Source organism: Cebus imitator, unplaced genomic scaffold (genome assembly GCF_001604975.1).
Source record: "Cebus imitator isolate Cc_AM_T3 unplaced genomic scaffold, Cebus_imitator-1.0 Scaffold112, whole genome shotgun sequence".
NCBI classification, from domain to species: Eukaryota; Metazoa; Chordata; class Mammalia; order Primates; family Cebidae; genus Cebus; species Cebus imitator.
The window spans coordinates 5,050,525-5,070,972 of record NW_016107427.1 but is presented as its reverse complement, the minus strand read 5'-3'; the positions used below and the strand labels follow the sequence as shown (position 1 = coordinate 5,070,972).

Here is a 20,448-nt window from a genome sequence, read left to right as displayed (position 1 = left end):
TTTCGCCATGTTGGCTAGGCTGGCCTTTTTCAAATTTTCAACTCGGCACCAGAGGACAAGGTCTTCCACGCAGTCCCCAGGAATGCAGGTGCAGAATGGGGTTGTTTCCAGCTGACTGTGATGAACGCAGAGTTCTATGGGGTCCCACTTAATGCAGAAAGAGGATGCATCTTTATTAGATTCTCCATCTCCAGCAAGCCCATGGGGGTTGATTTTTTGCCTCTGCACCAAGTAAGCCTCATAGGTTCACGTTTGCATTTTCTTACCTTGCGGCTAAGCGAGGTTCCATTGCTGCCTTCTTCTTGAGCCCCTACGTGGCCACTGTTACTGGGGTTGGCCTCTGAGTGCCCCTCACTAACTTGTCAGCCCACTGATACATTTAAGGGTATGGTTTCACATGTCAGCCAGCATTTTTAGATGTTTGCCGTGGAAGGGTGAGCCAGCATGTGGCGTCAACAGTATTGTTAGAAACCTAAGTCTCTGATCACTTTTTATTGATTGCAAACAACGTAAAAATTGTTGATTCTCAAATTGCTCCAAAAGCTGCTTTTTCAGAACTTACTAAACAAGTGAATCTCTCCAGCCTCCCTACAGAGAGTTTACCTAATATGACCACAGGAGGAACTGCCCCTGGGGTCACCCTTCCAGGGCCCAGGACCCACACACAGCGGGTGCCTCAGTGCTACTCATGAGGCTGTGGTTACAGGAGTGGGGAAGGGGGAAGACCTGGGCAGAAAACAGTGCCCCTAGCATGTGCCCCCTCCCCACCCCCTGGGTCTGGAAAAGCTTCCTTTCAGAGGAAGCCGGGAAGTCTAATGGCTCACGCAGCTCCTCTGCAGAGGGAGGCCCGGGACCTCCCTTCCATTCCCTGTTGATCTTTACACATTCCCATTATTTTCTTTCCATTTTCCTCAGAAATCTATGCCCCGGTTAGAAAATCAAATCAAGGAGAGTCACCAGAAAATAACAGAGGAGCTACAGAAGTATGGTGTGGACATCCCGGAAGATGAAAATGAAAAAATGTTCTTCCTGATAGACGTGAGTGTTACCAGCGCCATCAAGCTGGAGAAGCAGATGTCGGGGTCATAAAAGGGGCGCTGGGCCTTCCACACTTCCTTCTTTACTCCCCCAAGGCCGATCCAAAGACATCCCATCCATCAGCAGCACTCGGGCAGGCCGGGGCTGAGGGCGGCAGAGCAGGGAGCGGGGTGTGGGGTGGAGTCAGCAGCATCATCCAGATCCCTAAGGCACCAACGGGTGGGATGGGACTTTCTGGTGCCAAAACCTCTTCTTCCCCCTGATCTACAGTGCCCCATAAGGAATCAAAGAATGACCCCCCACCCTCCACATAGGCACAGCCTCAAAATGACCTTGACACTTGTGTTGGAAGTTTCTCCGCTTACACCGGTGTTTTTCTTCTTGACAGAAAATTAATGCCTTTAATCAGGACATCGCTGCTTTCATTCAAGGGGAGGAGACTGTGGGAGAGGAAGACGTCCGGTTGTTTACCAAACTCCGAAACGAGTTCCGCAAATGGAGTATAGTCATTGAAAAAAATTTTCAAGCAAGTGAGTATCTTAGTCCCCTCTTTGGGCTGGTACAGCCAAATGCCGGAGACTGGGTAATTTATAAAAGTAGAAACTGATGGCTCATGGTTCCAGAGGCGGGAATATCCATTCTTAAGGACTCAGGAGATTTGCTGTCTGTGAGAGCTTGTTCTCTGCTTTAAAGATGGCTCTAGCTGTGTCCTCTCATGGGAGAAGGGACGAACAAGCTTCCTCAGACCCCTTTTTTACAGGGGTACCACAGACATACCTCAGAGATACTGTGGGTTCAGTTCCAGACCATCAAAACTGGTATCACAATAATGCAAGTCACATACATGTTTTGGTTTCTGGTGCATGTAACAGTTTGTTTGTACCATGCTGTAATAGCATTAGGCCTAAAAAAAAAAAGTACACACTTTATTCTAAAACACTTTATTGCTAAAAAATTGCTGACACAGAAACATGAAGTGAGCATGCACTACTGAAGAAAATGATACTGATAGATTTGCTCCACATGGGGTCACCACAGACCTACAATTTGTGAAAAAAAAAAAAAAGTATGAAGTGCAGTGAAACAAGGTGTGCCTGGAATTCCATTTATGAGGGCAGGGTGCTCATAACCCAGTCCTCCCCAAGGTTAATGTCTGGAGTAGCATAGAGACTAGTTTTTTTTAGAGCCTCTGAAGTACCTCCAGGTTAATCTGACAGATTTTTCTGGATTATGCTTTGAATCAGGTGTTAAAGTGAAATTTCGGAGTAGTGTATATACCAGCAGTCATGAAGGCTGTTTATATGTAAGTTGGTGTGCATTCTCCTGAAGTTCATCTAAGTTTAGCTTCTGTTTTCTGGGCTTTAAGAAAAGCACAGTTTTAATTTCTAGTGATTCGAAGTTAGAAGAAATGGAAGAAAAATTTGAAAATGTTGGTTTGGAGACTTGTCACCTCTTCATACCATCACACTGGGATTAAGTTTCAACATATGAGTTTTTAGGGGACACCAGCATTTAGACCATAGCAACAAGTCAAGTAGTGTGGTAAGCCTGACACAGATGAGGGTGGGGTGCGGGAGGATGGCCAGGAAAAGGAGTTAGTGACACTAAAGCCACATTTGCTCCCTTTCATATCACTGAACCCAAACGACCATCTGCTGAATTGACCAACCAACTGGCGCATGCATGTGTGTGTGTGTGTGCGTGTGTGTGTGTGTATGTGTATGTGTGCATGCGTGTGTGTGTGTATGTGTGTGTGTGTGCGTGTGTGTGTGTGTATGTGTATGTGTGTGTGTGCGTGCGTGTGTGTGTGTATGTGTGTGTGTGTGTGTGTGTTTGTGTGTGTGTGGCAGTTGGCTCCGGCTGCTGTAACAAAGGACCACAGACTTGGGGAGGGGCTTAAACAGTAGAAATTTATTTTCTTACAATTCTGGAGGCTGGAAGTCCAAGATCAATTCTGGAGGTGGAGTTGGTTCCTTCTAAGGCCTCTCTCCTTGCCTTGCAGATGGCATCTTCTCGCTGGGTCCTCACATGGTGGCCCCTCTGTGTGTTGCTGTGTTCTCATCTTCTCTAGAAGGACACTAGGCAGATGGGATGGGGGCCCACCCTAGTGACCTGATTTCAATTTAATTACCTCTGCCTATCTCCAAACACAGATTCTGAGTTCTTGGGGGTTAGGACTTCATCATAGGCATTTGAAGAGGGCACAGCTCACTCAACCCATAACAGCAAGCCCTGGAATATTTCCAGCCACAGAAAGGCACAGAGTGCTGGCCCATGGCACCCCACACGTGAACCTTGAAAATGCCATGCTGAGTGAAAAAAGCCAGTCCAAAGGCCGCATCCTGCATGACTCCACTGATAGAAAATGGCTGGAACGGGCAAATCCAGACAGGCAGAAAGCAGAATAGTGGTTGCCAGTGGCTGAGGACAGAAAAGTGGGACGTGGCTGCCGATGAGCGTGGGGTTCGGGAGTTACATCTGTGGATGGTTGCACAACTTTGGGAATATAAGAATGGATCGTATTTGAAGTTTCTGCATGTACAGATGTGTGGCATTGTACCTGGCTCTACACTCTCCTTTAGATGACTAAGGAAAATTATCTTGAGCTCTGGTGTGTGTGTGTGTGTGTGTGTGTGTGTGTGTGTGTGTACAATTCCTGAATATTTTCAGTTTCCCAGTTAGATTTGATTTCATATCACTTTTTCTTGCCATTTATATTTTCAGAAAACCTAGAATGGTATTGTGTTTAGAAAATTATTTTTGTAAAATAATTTGGAGTCATTTTGTTTCCTGCTGTAGGCCATGAAATTATGAGTAGGAAAATCCGGAAATTTGAAAATCAGTATCGTGGTAGAGAGCTGCCAGGATTTGTGAATTACAGGACATTTGAGACCATCGTAAAACAGCAAATCAAGGCGCTGGAAGAGCCGGCTGTGGACATGCTGCACACCGTGACGGGTGAGTGCTCAGTTTCGCCTCTGGGCATTGATTTCTAAGAAAGGGAAGGGTTGGAACCAAAGCAGCCAGCACCAAACTTCAGCGCTTTCCTCCTGGGGTGGGACACATCCCACACCAACAAGCAAATGTCTGGTTCTCCAGGTGCCAACTTGGTGTACAATTCAATTCCGACACTAACTACCCCGAGTCCGTGCGGACCCCACAGCGTAAGGGCTCAGTCCCATAAGACTGTCTTGAACTACAAGTCCCGGATCTCCCATACTTCTGACAGACTGTCTATAAATCAGGGTTCTTATGACCCATTCCTTAGGTCAACCAAGAACTCTGGAATATACTTTACTGACATTTACCGGTCTATTTTTATTAAATATTTTTTAATCTAAGACTTGTTCTTGGGTTTTTTCATATGGATAATGTAGACATTCAAATTCCATTGATATATTTAAGAGTGATTTGACTTATATTAGGTTGTATTATAAAATATTAATATTTATAATTTAACAGAAATTACATTCTTTGCAACTAGGATAAAAAGTTTAAATATCAAATAAATGTATTCCAGGGTAATTTGCTTTTAAGATTCTTCCATCAAGTTATTAAGCAAAAAGAGCATGCCTTCCTTTTTCACAGCAGAGAGAAGAAGGAAGGGAAGGGGGAGAGGGGAAATTTTATTTCCTAACACTTTTCCTCATACTTTTTGCATCTTAGGAAGAGCACAAATGATCCTACTAATACTGAACTATTTTTCTCTCTTTGATTAGATATGGTCCGGCTCGCTTTCACAGATGTTTCGATAAAAAATTTTGAAGAATTTTTTAACCTCCACAGAACTGCCAAGGTAAAACCAACCATGTGTTATTTATAATAATAATAATAATAATAATAATAATAATAATAATCAGCTTGACACTAGAAAACATATTTATTGGATTAGAATGATTCAACTTCATTGTATACATTTAGAGCAGCAAATAACATCACTCACTAGTGCATCTTCCAGTGTTACCAGTGATCTGGTTAAAAGCAGTGAAGGAGAGGGTGCTTAAACTCATAGAACAAGAGATCCACAGTCCGCAGAGAAGACTATCACATCTGAGGGCAATGGCTCCAAATCCAGAAACTCACTGAGGAAGCTGCATGTAAAAATAGAATCTTTCTGGCCCAGGTGGGCATGGTGAGCCTGTAAGCCCAGCACTTTGGGAGTCTGAGGCCAGTGGATCACTTAAAGCCAGGAGATCGAGACCATCCTGGCCAACATGGCAAAACCCCATCTCTACTAAAAACACAAAAATAAGCTGGGTGTGATGGTGCATGCCTGTAGTCCCAGCTACTTGGAAGGCTGACACTTGAGAATTGATTGAGCCCAGGAGGCAGAGGTTGCAGTGAGCCAAGACTGCACCACTGCACTCTAGCCTAGGTGACAGAGCGAGACTTTGTCTCAAAAAAAAAAAAAAAAATCGAATTTTTCTATCCGGAGTGAGAAAGAGCCTACAGGAAATAAGCCTGGAGGACAGGCTGGGCCAAGAGACCAGACTTAGCCACTCTTAGAAACAGGGCCGCCAGCCCAGATGGGGAGCCTGGCCCTGTCATTCACCAGCTGGAGGCCTTGGGATGTACTGCTTCCAGCCTGTGCCTCTGGCTTCTCATTCATAAGATGAGACTAATAAGGCCTTCCTCAGAAGGTTGAGATGGATGTGGAGGAAGACGTTCAGGATGCACCTGCCGCTGTGCACCGTGGCCCTCGTCAAGGCCTTGGAGGGTCCAGGGGTGAAGCTTCTCCTCCCGGGTTTTGTCACCTAGTTCCTCTAAACCCCAGGAACATAAAACAGAATTTGTCTGATTTAACCCTGGCTCTCCTGCTCATCCCTGTGGATTTTCTGATGGTTATGACAATCCTTGCCATCAGATATAAAAGCTCCTAAAAGAGAAAAGAAAGAAGCTGAGTTATGGGGATTGAAAGCGGAGCTCACGTAGGTCCCCAGGCCCTGGGATGGGGGTCTGGCCCATCTCTGACTCAAGCTTCCCCAGAAGTTCTGACCCTTAGCCAGGGCTAGAAACCCACCTTAGATACACCAGGGCACGGCCCAGAGGGCTACTACTGGGTCACCTGATATTTACAGACTTCTTACCTACTTCCCGGTGACTTGGGAATTTGTGTCTTGGGGGAGACTGAGTTGTGTCTTTCTTTTACCGTAGTCCAAAATCGAAGACATTAGAGCAGAACAAGAGAGGGAAAGTGAGAAGCAGATCCGCCTCCACTTCCAGATGGAGCAGATTGTCTACTGCCAGGACCAGGTGTACAGGGGTGCGCTGCAGAAGGTCAGAGAGAAGGAGATGGAAGAAGAAAAGAAGTCTAAGAAATCCTTAGTTACCATGATGGTTGAGCACTCATCCGCAGAGTCTTCCATGGAGGAGATCTTTCAACACCTGATGGCCTATCACCAGGTGCGTCTTCTCAGGGCTCAGGATGGCAGCTTCCATTCTGTGCCTTTTCTTCTGAATGCTTCTCTCTTCAGTCTTGCTGTCTCTGTAGATGGCATTGGTCAGCTCTGGCGTTCCCATCTTGTTAGCCTCCTGTATTAGTCCATTTTCACACGGCTGATAAAGACATACCCAAGGCTGGGCAATTTACAAAAGAAAGAGGTTTAATGGACTCACAGTTCCACGTGGCTGGGTAGGCCTCACCATCATGGCAGAGGCAAAAGGCACTTTTTACATGGCGGCAGCGGCAAAAGAGAGAATGAGAGCCAAGCGATGTGTTTCCCCTTATCAGACCACCAGATCTTATGAGACTTACTCATTACCACAAGATCGGTATGGGAGAAACTGCCCCCATGATTCAATTACCTCCCATGGGGTTCCTCTCACAACATGTGGGAATTATGGGAGTGCAATTCAAGATGAGATTTGTGTAGGGACACAGAGCCAAACCATATCACCTCCATAGAAGCAGTTCAACCTCAGACAGACAGACAGGTGGTGGCTTAGGGCCACTGACATCTGGGTCTGAGCCTCAGCTTTCTTTGCAAAATGGTGTCTCCTCATAGATTCTAATGCATATTCCAGGAGATGAGTGTGGATGATATTAATGGATTGCTAATGGAAAAACCAAACTCTGCTGAAATATTTTAAAGAAGTTTATTCTGAACCAAATACAAGGGACTATGGCTCCAGGAACAGTCTCAAGAGGTCCTGAAGCAGTATGCCTGAGACTGGCAGGATGAAATTTCATTGTATACATTTTAGGGAGGCAGGAATTGTAGGTAAAATCATAAATCAATACAAGGGAGGTGTGCTTGTCCTCCCTAAAGAGGCAGGACACCTTGAAGGAGGGGAGCTTCCCAGTCATAGGTGGGTTCAGAGACTTTTCTGGCTGGCCATTGGTTGAAAGAGCTCAGCTTTGTCTACAGACTTGACATCAGTAGAAAGAAATACCTGAGTTAAGGGCAGTTTTAGAGGCCAAAGTCACATAGATGAAGACTCCAGGTAGCAGCCTTCGGAGAGAATGGATGGGAAATCTTTCTTCTCGGGCCTTAGAGGCAGCAGGCTCTCACTGAATCTCACCTAGATTCAGGGAAGGTCTAGAAGGGGAGAGGTCTGACTGCATTAGTGGAGATTTTCTACAGGTGCAAATTTCCCCCCAACAACACATGGCAGGGCCATTTCAATCTGTTGGTCCTGTAACAGCCATTTAAAAATATGTCCAAAAAATATATTTTCAGGTAAAATATTTTTATTTCCTTTAGTGCCTGCTATTTGTCTTGTGTTGCTATTGTTATAAGTAAAATTTTGATGCCACAAAATAAATAGCACTTGAAGATAAGTCCTCTCAGCAAGGCAGTTTACTTCTACAGAAGGTGCGGCTCACTGAGGGAGCCGTGGTGGCCACAAGCCTGGACAAGGGGGGAGGGGCACTTATGCCTGACGGGGGTCGCCCCTACTGCTGTGTCGTTCCCCTATTGGCTAGGGTAGACCACACAAGCTAGACTAATCCCGACTGACTATTTTAAAGAGAGCAGGGGTCCGAGCTGGAGTGGTAGGGTGGGTGTTATGGGCGAGTCAGAGCAGGTAGCCAGGGGTGACCTAGGTCAAAGCGGGTGACCTAGGTCAAAGCAGGTGACCGGAGCAGGTGACCACGATGAGTCAGGATGGAGCCAGGGACTGGGAGAACAGATGTGAACTACTGATTAGAACCGGTGGAGAAGGTTGTTTATCAGAATTACAAGGAAGTTAAACTTTAAAATAGAGAATTAAAGAACAACAGCTGAACGTACTGACAGTGATTCTTTGAAGAGAAACTTGGGGTTCACTGTAACACTGTATCAGAGCCAGATTGGAAAACAAGCCACTTTATTCTCAGTTCATGAAATCCCACCTAAGGAGATTTTCTGGTTTGCAGGGCACGTGTGAGTTAACGCCCGCCTTGCATGACTTTATAATGTGGCATCTTACTGCCACAGAGTCTTTTTTTGCCAGTCTTCTGATCTCAATTTCAACCTAAACTCCAAAAGGGCCTGAAGGGCCTGGCTTCTCTTCCTGTTTTGGCCTGGAATTCAGATTTTCAGGTTTCTTTGAGGTCCACTTGGCCGAGAGAGGGGGTCTGTTGGGTCAGTTGGGAGACATAGGTTTTTATTTTTGGTTTCCAACAGGTTCCTTAGTGCTGCACTGTAATGCAATGGTAGCTGACTAAACAGGAGCTATCTCCGACACATACTTTGATGCTGCATGTTTCAGATAACATGAAGTACGATCTAATTCATCCTGGGGAAGGAAGGAGTGAACACAGACACAGCTCAGGGAGAGCCCTGGGGATGTGTGAAAACCTGAGGAGATAAAGCAAATTGGAAGCTCTTGGTTTATCAGATGTCTCCATTGCTCCACTCCTGGGATGCTTGAAAGCAGTGCTTCTCAGACCCCACTCAGCGTAGGGTCTCCGGGGCATCTTGTCGAAATGCAGATGCTGATTGCAGGTAGGGCTGAGATGATGCTTTTTATTTATTTATTTATTTATTTTGAGACTGAGTCTCACTCTATTGCCCTGTATTTCACAGTACTTCTCAGGCTGAACTACAGTGGCACAATCTCAGCTCACTGCAGCATCCGCCTCCTGGGTTCAAGCAATTCCCTGCCTCAGCCTCCCAAGTAGCTGGGATTACAGGCGCCCACCACCACACCCAGCTAATTTTTGTATTTTTAGTAGAGACGGGATTTCGCCATGTTGGCCAGGCTGGTCTGGAAATGCAGTTTTTGCACCATCTGCCTGCTTACCTTGACAGAGCATGTTTTGCCCACTTCCATCAGAGGTACCCGTTTAATGGTCAGGAAACGCTGGTGGGATATGACTCATAGCCGGGACATTCTCTGCACGGTACCTGCTTCCTCTCTGCCCCAGCATGGAGGACATTGATGAGTTTGAAACCCTTGCCCTGTGAGGGTCTCCCTCATTGAGAATCTGAATCCCCTGATGCACACATGTGAGGTCCGAGTCCCCTCCTCACGCTGTCCCCTCCACCCTCTGGTGAACTGTTCTTTCCTTCCAGGAGGCCAGCAAGCGCATTTCCAGCCACATCCCTTTGATCATCCAGTTCTTTGTGCTCCAGACATTCGGCCAGCAGCTTCAGAAGGCCATGCTGCAGCTCCTGCAGGACAAGGACACCTACAGCTGGCTCCTGAAGGAGCGGAGCGACACCAGTGACAAGCGCAAGTTCCTGAAGGAGCGGCTTGCACGGCTGACGCAGGCTCGGCGCCGCCTCGCCCAGTTCCCGGGTTAACAGAGCTCTCGGTCCAGCCCGCAGACATGCACTCACACTGTCTGCCCCTGTGCACAGGGAGCCACAGGACAGACTGTGCCTGAGTGCTCAGTAGCCAGACTTGATAGTCACAGTCTCTGCTTACCTCCTAGCCCATGGCAATTTAGCAAGAAGCTGTGAGAGCAGTTTGGCTTCCAGCATGAAGACAAAGCCCCGCCCTCAGATGCACCTGAGCTGGATGGGTGAAGGATGCTTCTTCGTATTGGGAAAGGGATTTGCACCCTCAGAATCACTCTGCCTTGCAGCTCTCCCCTGCTCTGTATTCTTCTCAAACTTCTACGTGCTGAGCATCTAGAAGCTTATTTCCTGGTTTTTGTAATGTCCCGTCACGTAGCCAGTGTTTTAGGAGCAGGAGTGTCATGTGTGTGAGTCCTGTCGAAGCCCTGCCTCCTCCGTTTGTAATAAACTCATTTCTAGTGGACACTGCTCTGCCTTGTTTTGTATTTTGGGAAGAAGCCTGAAAACAGCAGCAGGCAGGACTCCATGGAGCAGTCAGTGCTAAGGCTGCCCTCTGGCAGGGCAGGTAGGGATGAGCAAAAGAACAGGGACTGGTGATTTCCTAGAGACTGGAGGGAAATAGGGGAACAAGCTTTAAAAAATGGAACCAAATGCAAAGCCCACGGTGCTAACTCTTAATGTGTGCTGGTCAAGTGTCCAGTGTGTCGAGTCACTGGGTGGGTACCTGGCACGGAGTTGAAAAACACAAGACCCAGTCAACAAGAGGTTGCCAGGCCGGGCACGGTGGCTCACGCTATACTCCCAGCACTTTGGGAGGCTGAGGTGGGTAGATCACCTGAGGTCAGGATTTCAGAGCTAGCCAGCCTGACCAATATGGTGAAACCCCATCTCTACTAAAAATACAAAAATTAGCTGGGTGTGGTGGTGCGTGCCTGTAGTCCCAGCTACTCACGAGGCTGAGACACGAGAATCGCTTGAGCCCAGCAGGTGGAGGTTGCAGTGAGCCCAGGTCACGCCACTGCACTCCAGCCTGGGTGACAGAGCAAGACTCCAACAAAAAAAAAAAAAAAAAAAAAGTTTTCCCAGTGGGACTTTACATGCAGAGGTTGTGGCTGGAGGAGTGGCATATGCAGCAGAGAAGGCAGAATACTAACCACGGAGGAGACCGCAGGGTCCTCACTGAAGTTCTGTGGTATAGCCTGGGGTGGGGAGACTTGAGCCACATCCTTACATCCTGAGTCTGAGAACCATGGCTCCTAATCAGTGTTGCTGCTGACCTCCCTCACCATGTGACCAAGGCAGGCTCAAGGGCAGGAAACTGAACAATGGACTGGATGGATGGGGCAGGAGAGGACCGGACACTGTGTCCCTTAAGGCATCAGGATTGCCCAAGCCTGGGAAAGAGAAGGCCAACAGGCAATGAGAGAGATGAGGTGTGAGCACCAAGGCGTGACATCCTCTGGGGAGGCACATTCTAGATGATCAGTGTGGGGAATGGGGGTACTTTCTACAGAGGGGCCCCCAGGTGCCATGGCTGCCCTGAGAGCTATGAGCTCCCAGGCAGTGGAGGCGCCAGGCCAGGCTGCACAGCTGCTTGTTTGGTGAGGTTGGGGGCTGGACCAGCAGCACCACCCCCTCCCCTCGGGACTCCCTCATCCTGTATCTCTTCTGACTCTCGGACTCTATAATCCTTAATTCTTCGGGAAGTTGAATAATTTATTTCTAAGAGAGGGTGTCTGCAGAGCAGTAGGCATTTCACAAGCCCGGGTCAGGAGCTGCGGCTGGGCAGTCCTTCACAGCTCTCCCAGGTGCTGACGTGCACCTGCAGGTCGACATGGAGCTACTAAGTTACCAGAGGCAGATCAGTTTCACTCATGCTTAAGAGAGAGGCTTTACCAACACACAGAGTTTTGTAAGAGTAGGGCTGGGTGGGTGCAAGCATTTCTAATTCAGTACTGGGTTCTCGTTCTCGAAGTGGACACAGCGCAGGTCCTCTGGCTGCACTGGTGCGTCAGACAGGCTGGCCCTTCTGTGAGGCAGGTGCCCTCTTGTGGCAGACCTGGGAAACTTCTCCACTAGCAGCTATCCCTTCCTTCCACCACCACCCAAGTCAGTCTTCCACCTGCCTTAAGGTTCTGCTGAACTGGAAACAGAGGCGTCAAACTGTTGCACAGTATTCTATTTTGCACTGTTGCAATTTTGCTAGTGATAACCAGGGAGGATAGAGGAAGAAAGCTGATGATATGTGTCCAAGAGAACAGGAATTTCCCCAGGGGAGTGAACCTGCTGGGGACACCCCACGATGCCCTCAAGGACTTTCCTTTCAGCCAAAATGAACATGTGTGCTTATCCCCCAGGCCTGTCCTCACTGGTCATCAAGAGGGAAGAGGGGAGTGACCCCAGTGGTCAGAACTCAGAGACAGCCCTGGAGACCACTTCGTGTGACTCCTTCTGCACTTAGAGGACCCCTGGGCTCAGGAAAGCGATGAAACTGTCCCTCCCTTCCCATCCCTCCATTTCCACCCATGACGGGCAGCACTGGGATCAGAGCCTTTTCTCTGGCTTCTGTGGCCTGCTCTGTAAGTGAGGCAGGAAAATAGGGTCTGGAGGCAGGGATCATAAGGCTCATTCACACTTCAGCTATAACAGATACTATCCTCTCCACAGGGCTATGCCGAGTAAGTGACTTTGTAACTTTATCTTCTTCGTTTACATAGGGCATACCCCAGGTAACCAGTGGAAACCTTCAGAGAATATTTAAACTCCCAAAATTCTGTAATGGGGCTCTTGAACCCCTAGGCTTGGGCCCACTCCCACCCTGTGGCGTGTACTTTAAATCTCAGTATGTCTCTGCTTTTCTTGGTTCATTCTATTCTTGTTTGTGCATTTTGCCTAATTCTTTGTTCAAGACACCAAGAACCTGGACACCCACCACCGGTAATGTAAGCACCGCCTCAACGGTCCATTGGCCTGTGCAGAACAGACAGGAATATAACAATGTCTGCTCAGGGACCTTCACTCCAGGCACGTCTAGGGTTCAGGGGGCCCCGTAGGATGGGGTTGAGTTTGGAGAAGAGCAGTGAGAGGGCCAGGAGCAAATTAAACAAACTGAAGTAGAAAGCCTCAGTTTTCCAGAACCCAGGGTCTGTCATGCTGCAGGTGCTTAATAAATGCTGTGGGAGGGGTGGAGACTTGGGGGTGCTGGGCGTGAGCTTTGTTTGAATGACATTCAGGATTCATGTATTCGTTTTCACGCTGCTAATCAAGACATACCCAAGACTGCATTAATTTATAAAGATAAACAGATAAAGAGGTTTAATGGACTCACAGTTCCACGTGGCTGGGGAGGCCTCATAATCATGGTGGAAGGCAAAAGGCACATCTTACTTGGTGGCAGGGAAGAGAGAATGAGAGCCAAGTGAAAGGGGAAACCCTTTATAAAACCATCAGATCTCATGAGACTTATTCACTACCATGAGAACAGTATGGGGTATACCACCCCCATGATTCAATTACCTCTCACTGGGCCCTTCCCACAACACGTGGGAATTATGGGAGCTACAATTTAAGACGAGATTTAAGTGGGGACACAGCCAGACCATATCAACTCGTGACTATCTTCTAAGATGCTCAGGAGCACATGCCTTTCTCACTACCCTTCTCAAGCAAGAAGCAAAACCAGTCAACTAGAAAGTTCTCCCAAATAACAGTTTTTGTTTCAGAGGAAGAGAACCCAATCTGAGTGGTAAATCCTCCTCTCGGTAGCACTAAAAGCAACAAAAGGGACACAATTCTTGGTTTCAAGTGGTCAGATCCCACTTTCATTTTCATCCAAGGGAAAAAAAAGATCTGACTATTCACGTAGGTTGGTGGGCTTTTTAGGAGATTATAAAATCGGCCTCTTCAGTTCCAGCAAAGAAGATGACTCCAACAAGCCGTTTAGCCAAATACATCCCAACAAATATCTAGCTTATTTGTGGGGCAAACACATTTAAAAGGAGTTAGCTGCTGCATTAGTGAATTTTTTCAATGTTACTTTAGAAGTAGTATTTGTCTTAAAACACCAGACGCAACAGGAATGTAAGCTGTGGCTCATGCTGGGCTACTTTGATACACCACGCTCCCTTTGTGTTCATAGCAGCAGAGGGTTGTGCCTGGAGTTGAACTCCAATCAGGGGTGGGTGTGGCTCTTTACAGAGTCAGGCTCTGGGGTGATAGTCTTGGCCTGAAGGGAAAATGGGACTGGAGCTGGATCAGGTAGCCATGGGAGAACCAGAAGAAAGACTGGGAATACATGGGGCACCTGAGTTTATGGCAAGACTATCCCCAACACTTCAGCCCCAGACAATGCCCACTCAGGAGTCGTTCAAGGGGCTGGGTGCAGTGGCTCACACATGTAATCCCAGCATTTTGGGAGGCCAAGATTACTTGAGGCCAGGAGTTAAGAGACCAAACTAGCCAACATGGGGAAACCCCATCTCTACTGAAAATACAAAAATTAGCTGGGCATGGTGGCATGTTCCTATAATCCCAGCTACTTGGGGGGCTGAGACATGAGAATAGCTTGAACCCAGGAGATGAAGGTTGCAGTGAGCTGAGATTGCATCACTACACTCCAGCCTGGGCAACAGTGTGAGACTCTGTCTCAAAAAATAATATTTGATATGGTTTGGCTCTGTGTCCCCACTCAAATCTCCTCTTGTAACTCCCATAATTCCCAGGTGTTGTGCGAGGGACCTGGTGGGAGATGATTGAATCATGGGAGCAGGTCTTCTCTGTGTTGTTCTCATGGTAGTGAATGAGTCTCACAAGATCTTGTGGTGTTGAGCCTGCCAGTGCACAGAAGTCAAGGATTGAGGTTTAGGAACCTCTGCCTAGATTTCAGATGTATGGAAACGCATGGATGCCCAGGCAGAAGTTTGCTGCAGGGGTGGGGCCCTAATGGAGTACCTCTGCTAGGGCAGTGCAGGTTTTAAAAACAGGCTTTTTTGTGCATGAGCTCTCTCTTTGCCTGCTGTCATCCATGTGAAATGTGATTTGCTCCTCCTTGCATTCCACCATGATTGTGAGGCCTCCCTTGCCACGTGGAACTGTTAAGTCCAATAAACCTCTTTCTTTAGTAAATTGCCCAGTCTTGAGTATGTCTTTATCAGCAGCGCAGAAACAGACTAATACAGTAATTGGTACCAGTAGAGCGGGGCACTGCTGTAAAGATACTTGAAGATGGATAAGTGATTTTGGAACTGGGTAACAGGAAGAGGTTGGAACAGTTTGGAGGGCTCAGAAGAAAACAGGAAAATGTGGGAAAGTTTGGAAGTCCCTAGAGACTTGTTGAATGGCTTTTTAAAATTATTATTATTTTTTTTTTGAGATGAAGTCTCACTCCATTGCCCAGGCTAGAGTGCACTGACAGGATCTCAGCTCACTGGAACCTCCATCTCCTGGGTTCAAGCGATTCTCCTGCCTCAGCCTCCCAAGTAGCTGGGATTATAGGCACCTGCCATCATGTCTGGCTAATTTTGTATTTTTGTAGAGATGGGGTTTCACCCTGCTGACCACTCTGGTCTTGAACTCTTGACATTAGATGATCCATGTGCCTTGGCCTCCCAAAATGCTGGGATTACAGACATAAATCACCACACCAGACTTTTGAATGGCTTTGACAAAAATGCTAATGATATGGACAATAAAGTCCAGACTGAGGTGCTCTCAGATGGAGATGATATGGACAATAAAGTCCAGACTGAGGTGGTCTCAGATGGAGATGATATGGACAATAAAGTCCAGGCTGAGGTGGTCTCAGATGGAGATGAGGAACTTGTAGGGAGCTGGAGCAAAGGTGACTCTTGTTAGTTTTAGCAAAGAGACTGGTGGCATTTTGCCCTTGCCCTAGACATTTGTGGAGCCTTGAACTTGAGAGAGATGATTTAGGGTATGTGGCATAAGAAATTTCCAAGCCACAAAGCATGCAAGAGGTGACTGGGGTGCTGTTAAAGGCAGTTTCAAAAGGAAAACAGAGCATAAAAGTTTGGAAAATTTGCAGGCTGACAATGCAATAGAAAATAAAATCCCATTTTCTGAGGAGAAATTCAAGTCAGCTGCAGAAATTTGCATAATTAATAAGGAGCTGAATGTTAATTTACAAGACAGTGGAGAAAGTGTCTCCAGAACATGTCAGAGGTCTTCACAGAAGCCCTTCCCATCATAGGCCCAGAGGCCTAGGAGGAAAAAGTGGTTTCATGGGCCAGGCCCAGGATCCCCATGCTATGTGCAGCCTAGGGACTTGGTGCCCTGCATCCTAGCCACTGCAGCCATGGCTAAAAGGGGCCAATGTAGAGCTTGGGCTGTGGCTTCAGAGGGTGCAAGCCTCAAGCCTTGGCAGCTTCCACATGGTGTAGAGCCTGACACTCCACAGAAGACAAAAATTGAGATTTGGGAACCTCTGCCTAGATTTCAGAAGATGTATGGAAACACATGGATGCCCAGGCAGAAGTTTGCTACAGAGGTGGGGCCCTCGTGGAGAACCTCTGCTAGGGCAGTGCAGAAGGGAAATGTGTGGTGGGAGCCCCTACACAGAGTCCCTACTGGGGCACTGCCTAGTGGAGCTGTGAGGAGAAGGCCACCATCCTCCAGCCCCCAGAATGGTAGATTCACTGACTGCTTGCACCAAGTGTCTGGAAAAGCCACAGACACTCAATGCCAGCCCATGATGCAGGCAGGAGGGAGACTATACCCTGCAAAGCCACAGAGGTGGAAATGCCCAAAACCATGAGAACCCACCTCTTCCATCAGCATGACCTGGATGTGGGACATGAAGTTAAAGAAGATCATTTTAGTGCTTTAAGATTTGACTGCCCTGCTGGATTTTGTGCAAGGGGACTGCAGCCCCTTTGTGGTGGCCAATTTCTCTCATTTGGAATGGCTGTATTTACCCCATGCCTGTACCCTTATTGTATCTAGGAAGTAACTAGCTTGTTTTTTATTTCACAGGCTCATAGGCAGAAGGGACTTGCCATGTGTTGGATGAGACTTTGGACTGTGGACTTTTGAGTTAATGCTGAAATGAGTTGAGGCTTTGGGGGACTGTTGGGAAAGCCTGATTTGTTTTGAAATGTAAAGATATGAGATTTGGGGGGTGCCGAGGCAGAATGATATGGTTTGGTTCTGTGTTCCTACCCAAATCTCATCTTGTAGCTCCCATAATTCCCATGTGTTATGAGAGGGACCTGATAGATGATTGAATCATGGGTGCGGGTCTTTCCCGTGCTGTTCTTATGATAGTGAATGGGTCTCATGAGATCTGATAGTTTTAAAAATGGGAATTTCTAGCCCAGCGCAGTGACTCATGCCTGTAATCCCAGCACTCTGGGAGGCCGAGGCGGTTGGATCAGCTCAGGCTGGGAGTTTGAGACCAGTCTGGGCACATGGCAAAACGTTGTCTCTATTAAAAATACAAAATTATCCAGGATGTGGTGGTACATGCCTGTGATCTCAGCTACTCTGGAGGCTAAGGCAGAAGAATGGCTTGATCCCAGGAGATGGAAGTTGTGGTGAGCCGAGATTGTGCCATTGCACTCCAGCCTGGGCAACAAGAGTGCAACTCTGTCTCAAAAAAAAAGGGAGGGTGGGGATTTTCTGTGCACAAGCTCTCCCTTTGTCTGCTGCCATTCACGTAACATGTGACCTGCCCCTCCTTGCCTTCTGCCATGATTGTGAGGTCACCCCAGCCATGTGGACTGTAAGTCCAATAAATCTCTTTCTTTTGTAAATTGCACAATCTCAGGTATGTCTTTATTAGGAGCATGGAAACAGGCTAATACAATAATAATGAGTCATTCGAGGGACCTCTCCAATAGGACAGGCTGCAGGAACTGAGGGCACCAACCAGATGTGTGTCAAGCCCGGCCTGGCCTCACCTTGTTCCTTTGACCAGCACCCTCAACATCACCCTCTTCCAAGAAAACACAGGCTGGTCCTGCTCGCCCGGCAGAACCCCGAGTAATTATTTGGAAAAAATTGCATAATTTATTTGCATGATATTCATTTTCATAATTGAACTTTACAGTTTAAAAAAGATACAAAAAAGACAAACGGTTGGTCACATAAATAAAAAGGGGCAATAAAGAAGGAAGACTTTTCACCATTACAACGCTTTTTAGAATGTGTCTTGGGGAGCAGGCACCTACGATGCCACCTGTTTCCAAGGGACCTGGGAATGCTGCCCTCTGCAGAGGCACATGCACAGACAGATCCTGAGGATGGGCCCGCATGATCTTCCATGTCAAGGTTAAGTCCTAGCAGTAGAATCACTCATTTCATTCTTGCAAACCAGCCTGCTTGGCCAAGAGGCAGAACCATGGTAGAGTCATGCTCATGGTTACGGCACTTGGCAATGCAAGAGGGACCCTTCCCCTGGTTGGACACCCATGGCATTGGAAGGGACCACGGAGAGTCCAAAACAAAACACATTTCTCTTCTTCACTGTCGCCATGGGCACTTTCCTTCAGCACATTCATTTATGGAACATTAAGTCAGGAGTCATTTTGTCAAAGCAGCTCAAACAGGCCACTGCTCATACTTGGCAAGGATGATACAGTTTCAAAGAGTTTAATGTAGGTGAACTAATTGGGGACATCAAACACTAAGATTCCAGGAGCACTGAGGTAGCAATGTGTAGAAACATACCATTGAAACAGTGTACCTTAAACTGAACATCCTGGATTTCCCCCATGGACCTCAATTTCCAGTGACTAGCAGGCCTAAAGAGGCCAACATGATGCCAGACTTGGCATCCTGCCAGGACCAAGGGGCATGTGCAATCTCCAGGGTGGTGAGAGCAGGGTTGGGGAGGATGAGGAGGCGCCCCGCTGGAGGTGCAAGTGGAGACCTGCACCAGGAGTGCTCAGGGCAAGTACCTTTGCAATTGCTTCCCTTGCACCAAGGGAAGACACTATCTATACTCTCACCTGGTAAGAACAAAGAGGTTTCTGTTCCCCTTACAAGTGACTACCACGTCACCACCCATGAAGGGCTGGTCCCTTTATTTCGGGCCACCATCTGGGGCTGCTAAGGCACTAAGAACCAATCAGCAAAAGTCCCTTGTGGAGAGCGAGGCTGGGGGGCGCTACCCAAGTGGTCCCAGAGGGCAGCCGCTGCAGGTGCCAACTGGCTGCTTCCCTTTCCATGTATTTCCTTTTCCGTGTCAAGCTGTCCGGCAGCTGAGAGGCAACAGCCACTGGAAAGGATTCCGAAGGAAGATCCCAGTGGGGCAGACTCCACCCCTCTCCTCCACACTTTGCTGCCATGCCCACAGCCAGCTGGCCATCACCCCTTGTGCACAAGGAGTTAGGAAGAGCAGGCCGGGCAGGGGAGCCACTGCAGCCTGCACAGACTGGCAGAGAGTGCCAAAGCCAGACACACTGCTGATTAACAAAAATGAAGTGACCTCTGAATCATCTCGAAGAGTAAATCATGCATGGGGAAGCCAAACCGGCCCCTTTGTTTTCTTGCAGAACCACGTCGGGGACGAACATGATGTGGATTAGCCGTCTGCCTGTTAAAATAGGAAAAAAAAAAAGTGTTATTTTCTTAAGACAAACAAAGGTAGAAAATATTTTTTTTCCTTTAGACTCACATGAAGTGCTTAGAAACCAAATAAGCAAGTTTGATAGCACAAAGGGATCATGTTTCTCTCCAGTGTGGAAGTCAGAGTCAGGCTGAGCATGGCGGGGCAGGAGCTATGGGAGGAGCGGGCAATGCATGCGGAGGTGGTGTGAGGGGCATCTCTTCAGCAGAGCCTGGGCTTCCCCCTCTGCTCTCCTGCCACACAGCCCTCCCCTCCCCGCACAGCCATGGGACTCACCTGCATTCGCCAAACACACCCACTCATTTTCCAGCTCCAACCAGGCATGAGTCCCCCACTCAGCCTGGCTGACTGTCTCAGCCCTACCAGCTTCCCTCCTGCCCTGCTGCCCCCGGGGTCATGTTTCCAGCACTGGGCCCTGTGCCCGGCGAGGCCCAGCTGGGTCCCTGGTCATGGAAAGGCCCTGAGTCCCATGTGTCATCTGAAGGAGACACAGGTTGGGCCCTAGCAGGAAATGCTCCCTGGTTCTGCTCCTCCTTCAACAGGCTGGGCATCTTGGGAGACTTGAGAGGAGACAGAATAGAGCATTTTCTTCCACTAGTAGCCCAGCCCTGGGAAGCATAGAAATCTGAGAAAACCACAGGTCCTGAGGCCCCTCGGATGAGAAGATCTGGTTCTCACCCGCTATCCTGGCAATGCCCAAGGCCAGGGGCTCTGCTAAGCAGAGATGTCCATGAGGCGCACATGGCACCCCTGGGACCATCCCTCGTGCTCAAGTCTGGAGCACCGGAGAACTCTGGGTGCTCCTGACCTTGGGGCTGCCCAGGGACCACTCAGTAACTCCAGAAAAGGACGGGCGTAGTCAGCTCTTTCCTCTGCTCTCTATAAATCAAAGGTTTCGTGTGAGGCCAGGGGCAGTGGCTCACGCCTGTAATTCTAGCACTTTGAGAGGCTGAGGCAGGTGAATCACCTGAGGTCAGGGCTTCAAGGCCAGCCTGGCCAATATGGAGAAACACCGTCTCTACTAAAAATACAAAAATTAGCTGGGCGTGGTGGCTCGTGCCTGTAATCCCAGCTATTCAGGAGGCTGCGGCAGGAGAA

At 48.1% G+C, this 20,448-nt stretch overlaps 2 protein-coding genes across 5 annotated transcripts in view; one reads left to right on the top strand and one right to left on the bottom strand.

The window, feature by feature from the left end:
- The window catches only part of MX1 (MX dynamin like GTPase 1), a 24,792-nt gene extending 14,565 nt beyond the window's left edge, over positions 1–10,227 (top strand). For both annotated transcript variants that reach the window (XM_037742069.1, XM_037742070.1), the window contains exons 11-16: positions 916–1,038; positions 1,427–1,568; positions 3,838–3,996; positions 4,758–4,834; positions 6,193–6,441; positions 9,537–10,227. In XM_037742069.1, the coding sequence (XP_037597997.1) occupies positions 916–1,038; positions 1,427–1,568; positions 3,838–3,996; positions 4,758–4,834; positions 6,193–6,441; positions 9,537–9,767 (981 nt within the window). In that variant the 3' untranslated portion in view covers positions 9,768–10,227. The remainder of the gene's footprint in view (positions 1–915; positions 1,039–1,426; positions 1,569–3,837; positions 3,997–4,757; positions 4,835–6,192; positions 6,442–9,536) is intronic.
- Positions 10,228–17,529: 7,302 nt separating this feature from the next.
- The window catches only part of TMPRSS2 (transmembrane serine protease 2), a 41,066-nt gene continuing 38,147 nt past the window's right edge, over positions 17,530–20,448 (bottom strand). For all 3 annotated transcript variants that reach the window (XM_017538612.2, XM_037742066.1, XM_017538613.2), the window contains one exon: positions 17,530–19,317. In XM_017538612.2, the coding sequence (XP_017394101.1) occupies positions 19,306–19,317 (12 nt within the window). In that variant the 3' untranslated portion in view covers positions 17,530–19,305. The remainder of the gene's footprint in view (positions 19,318–20,448) is intronic.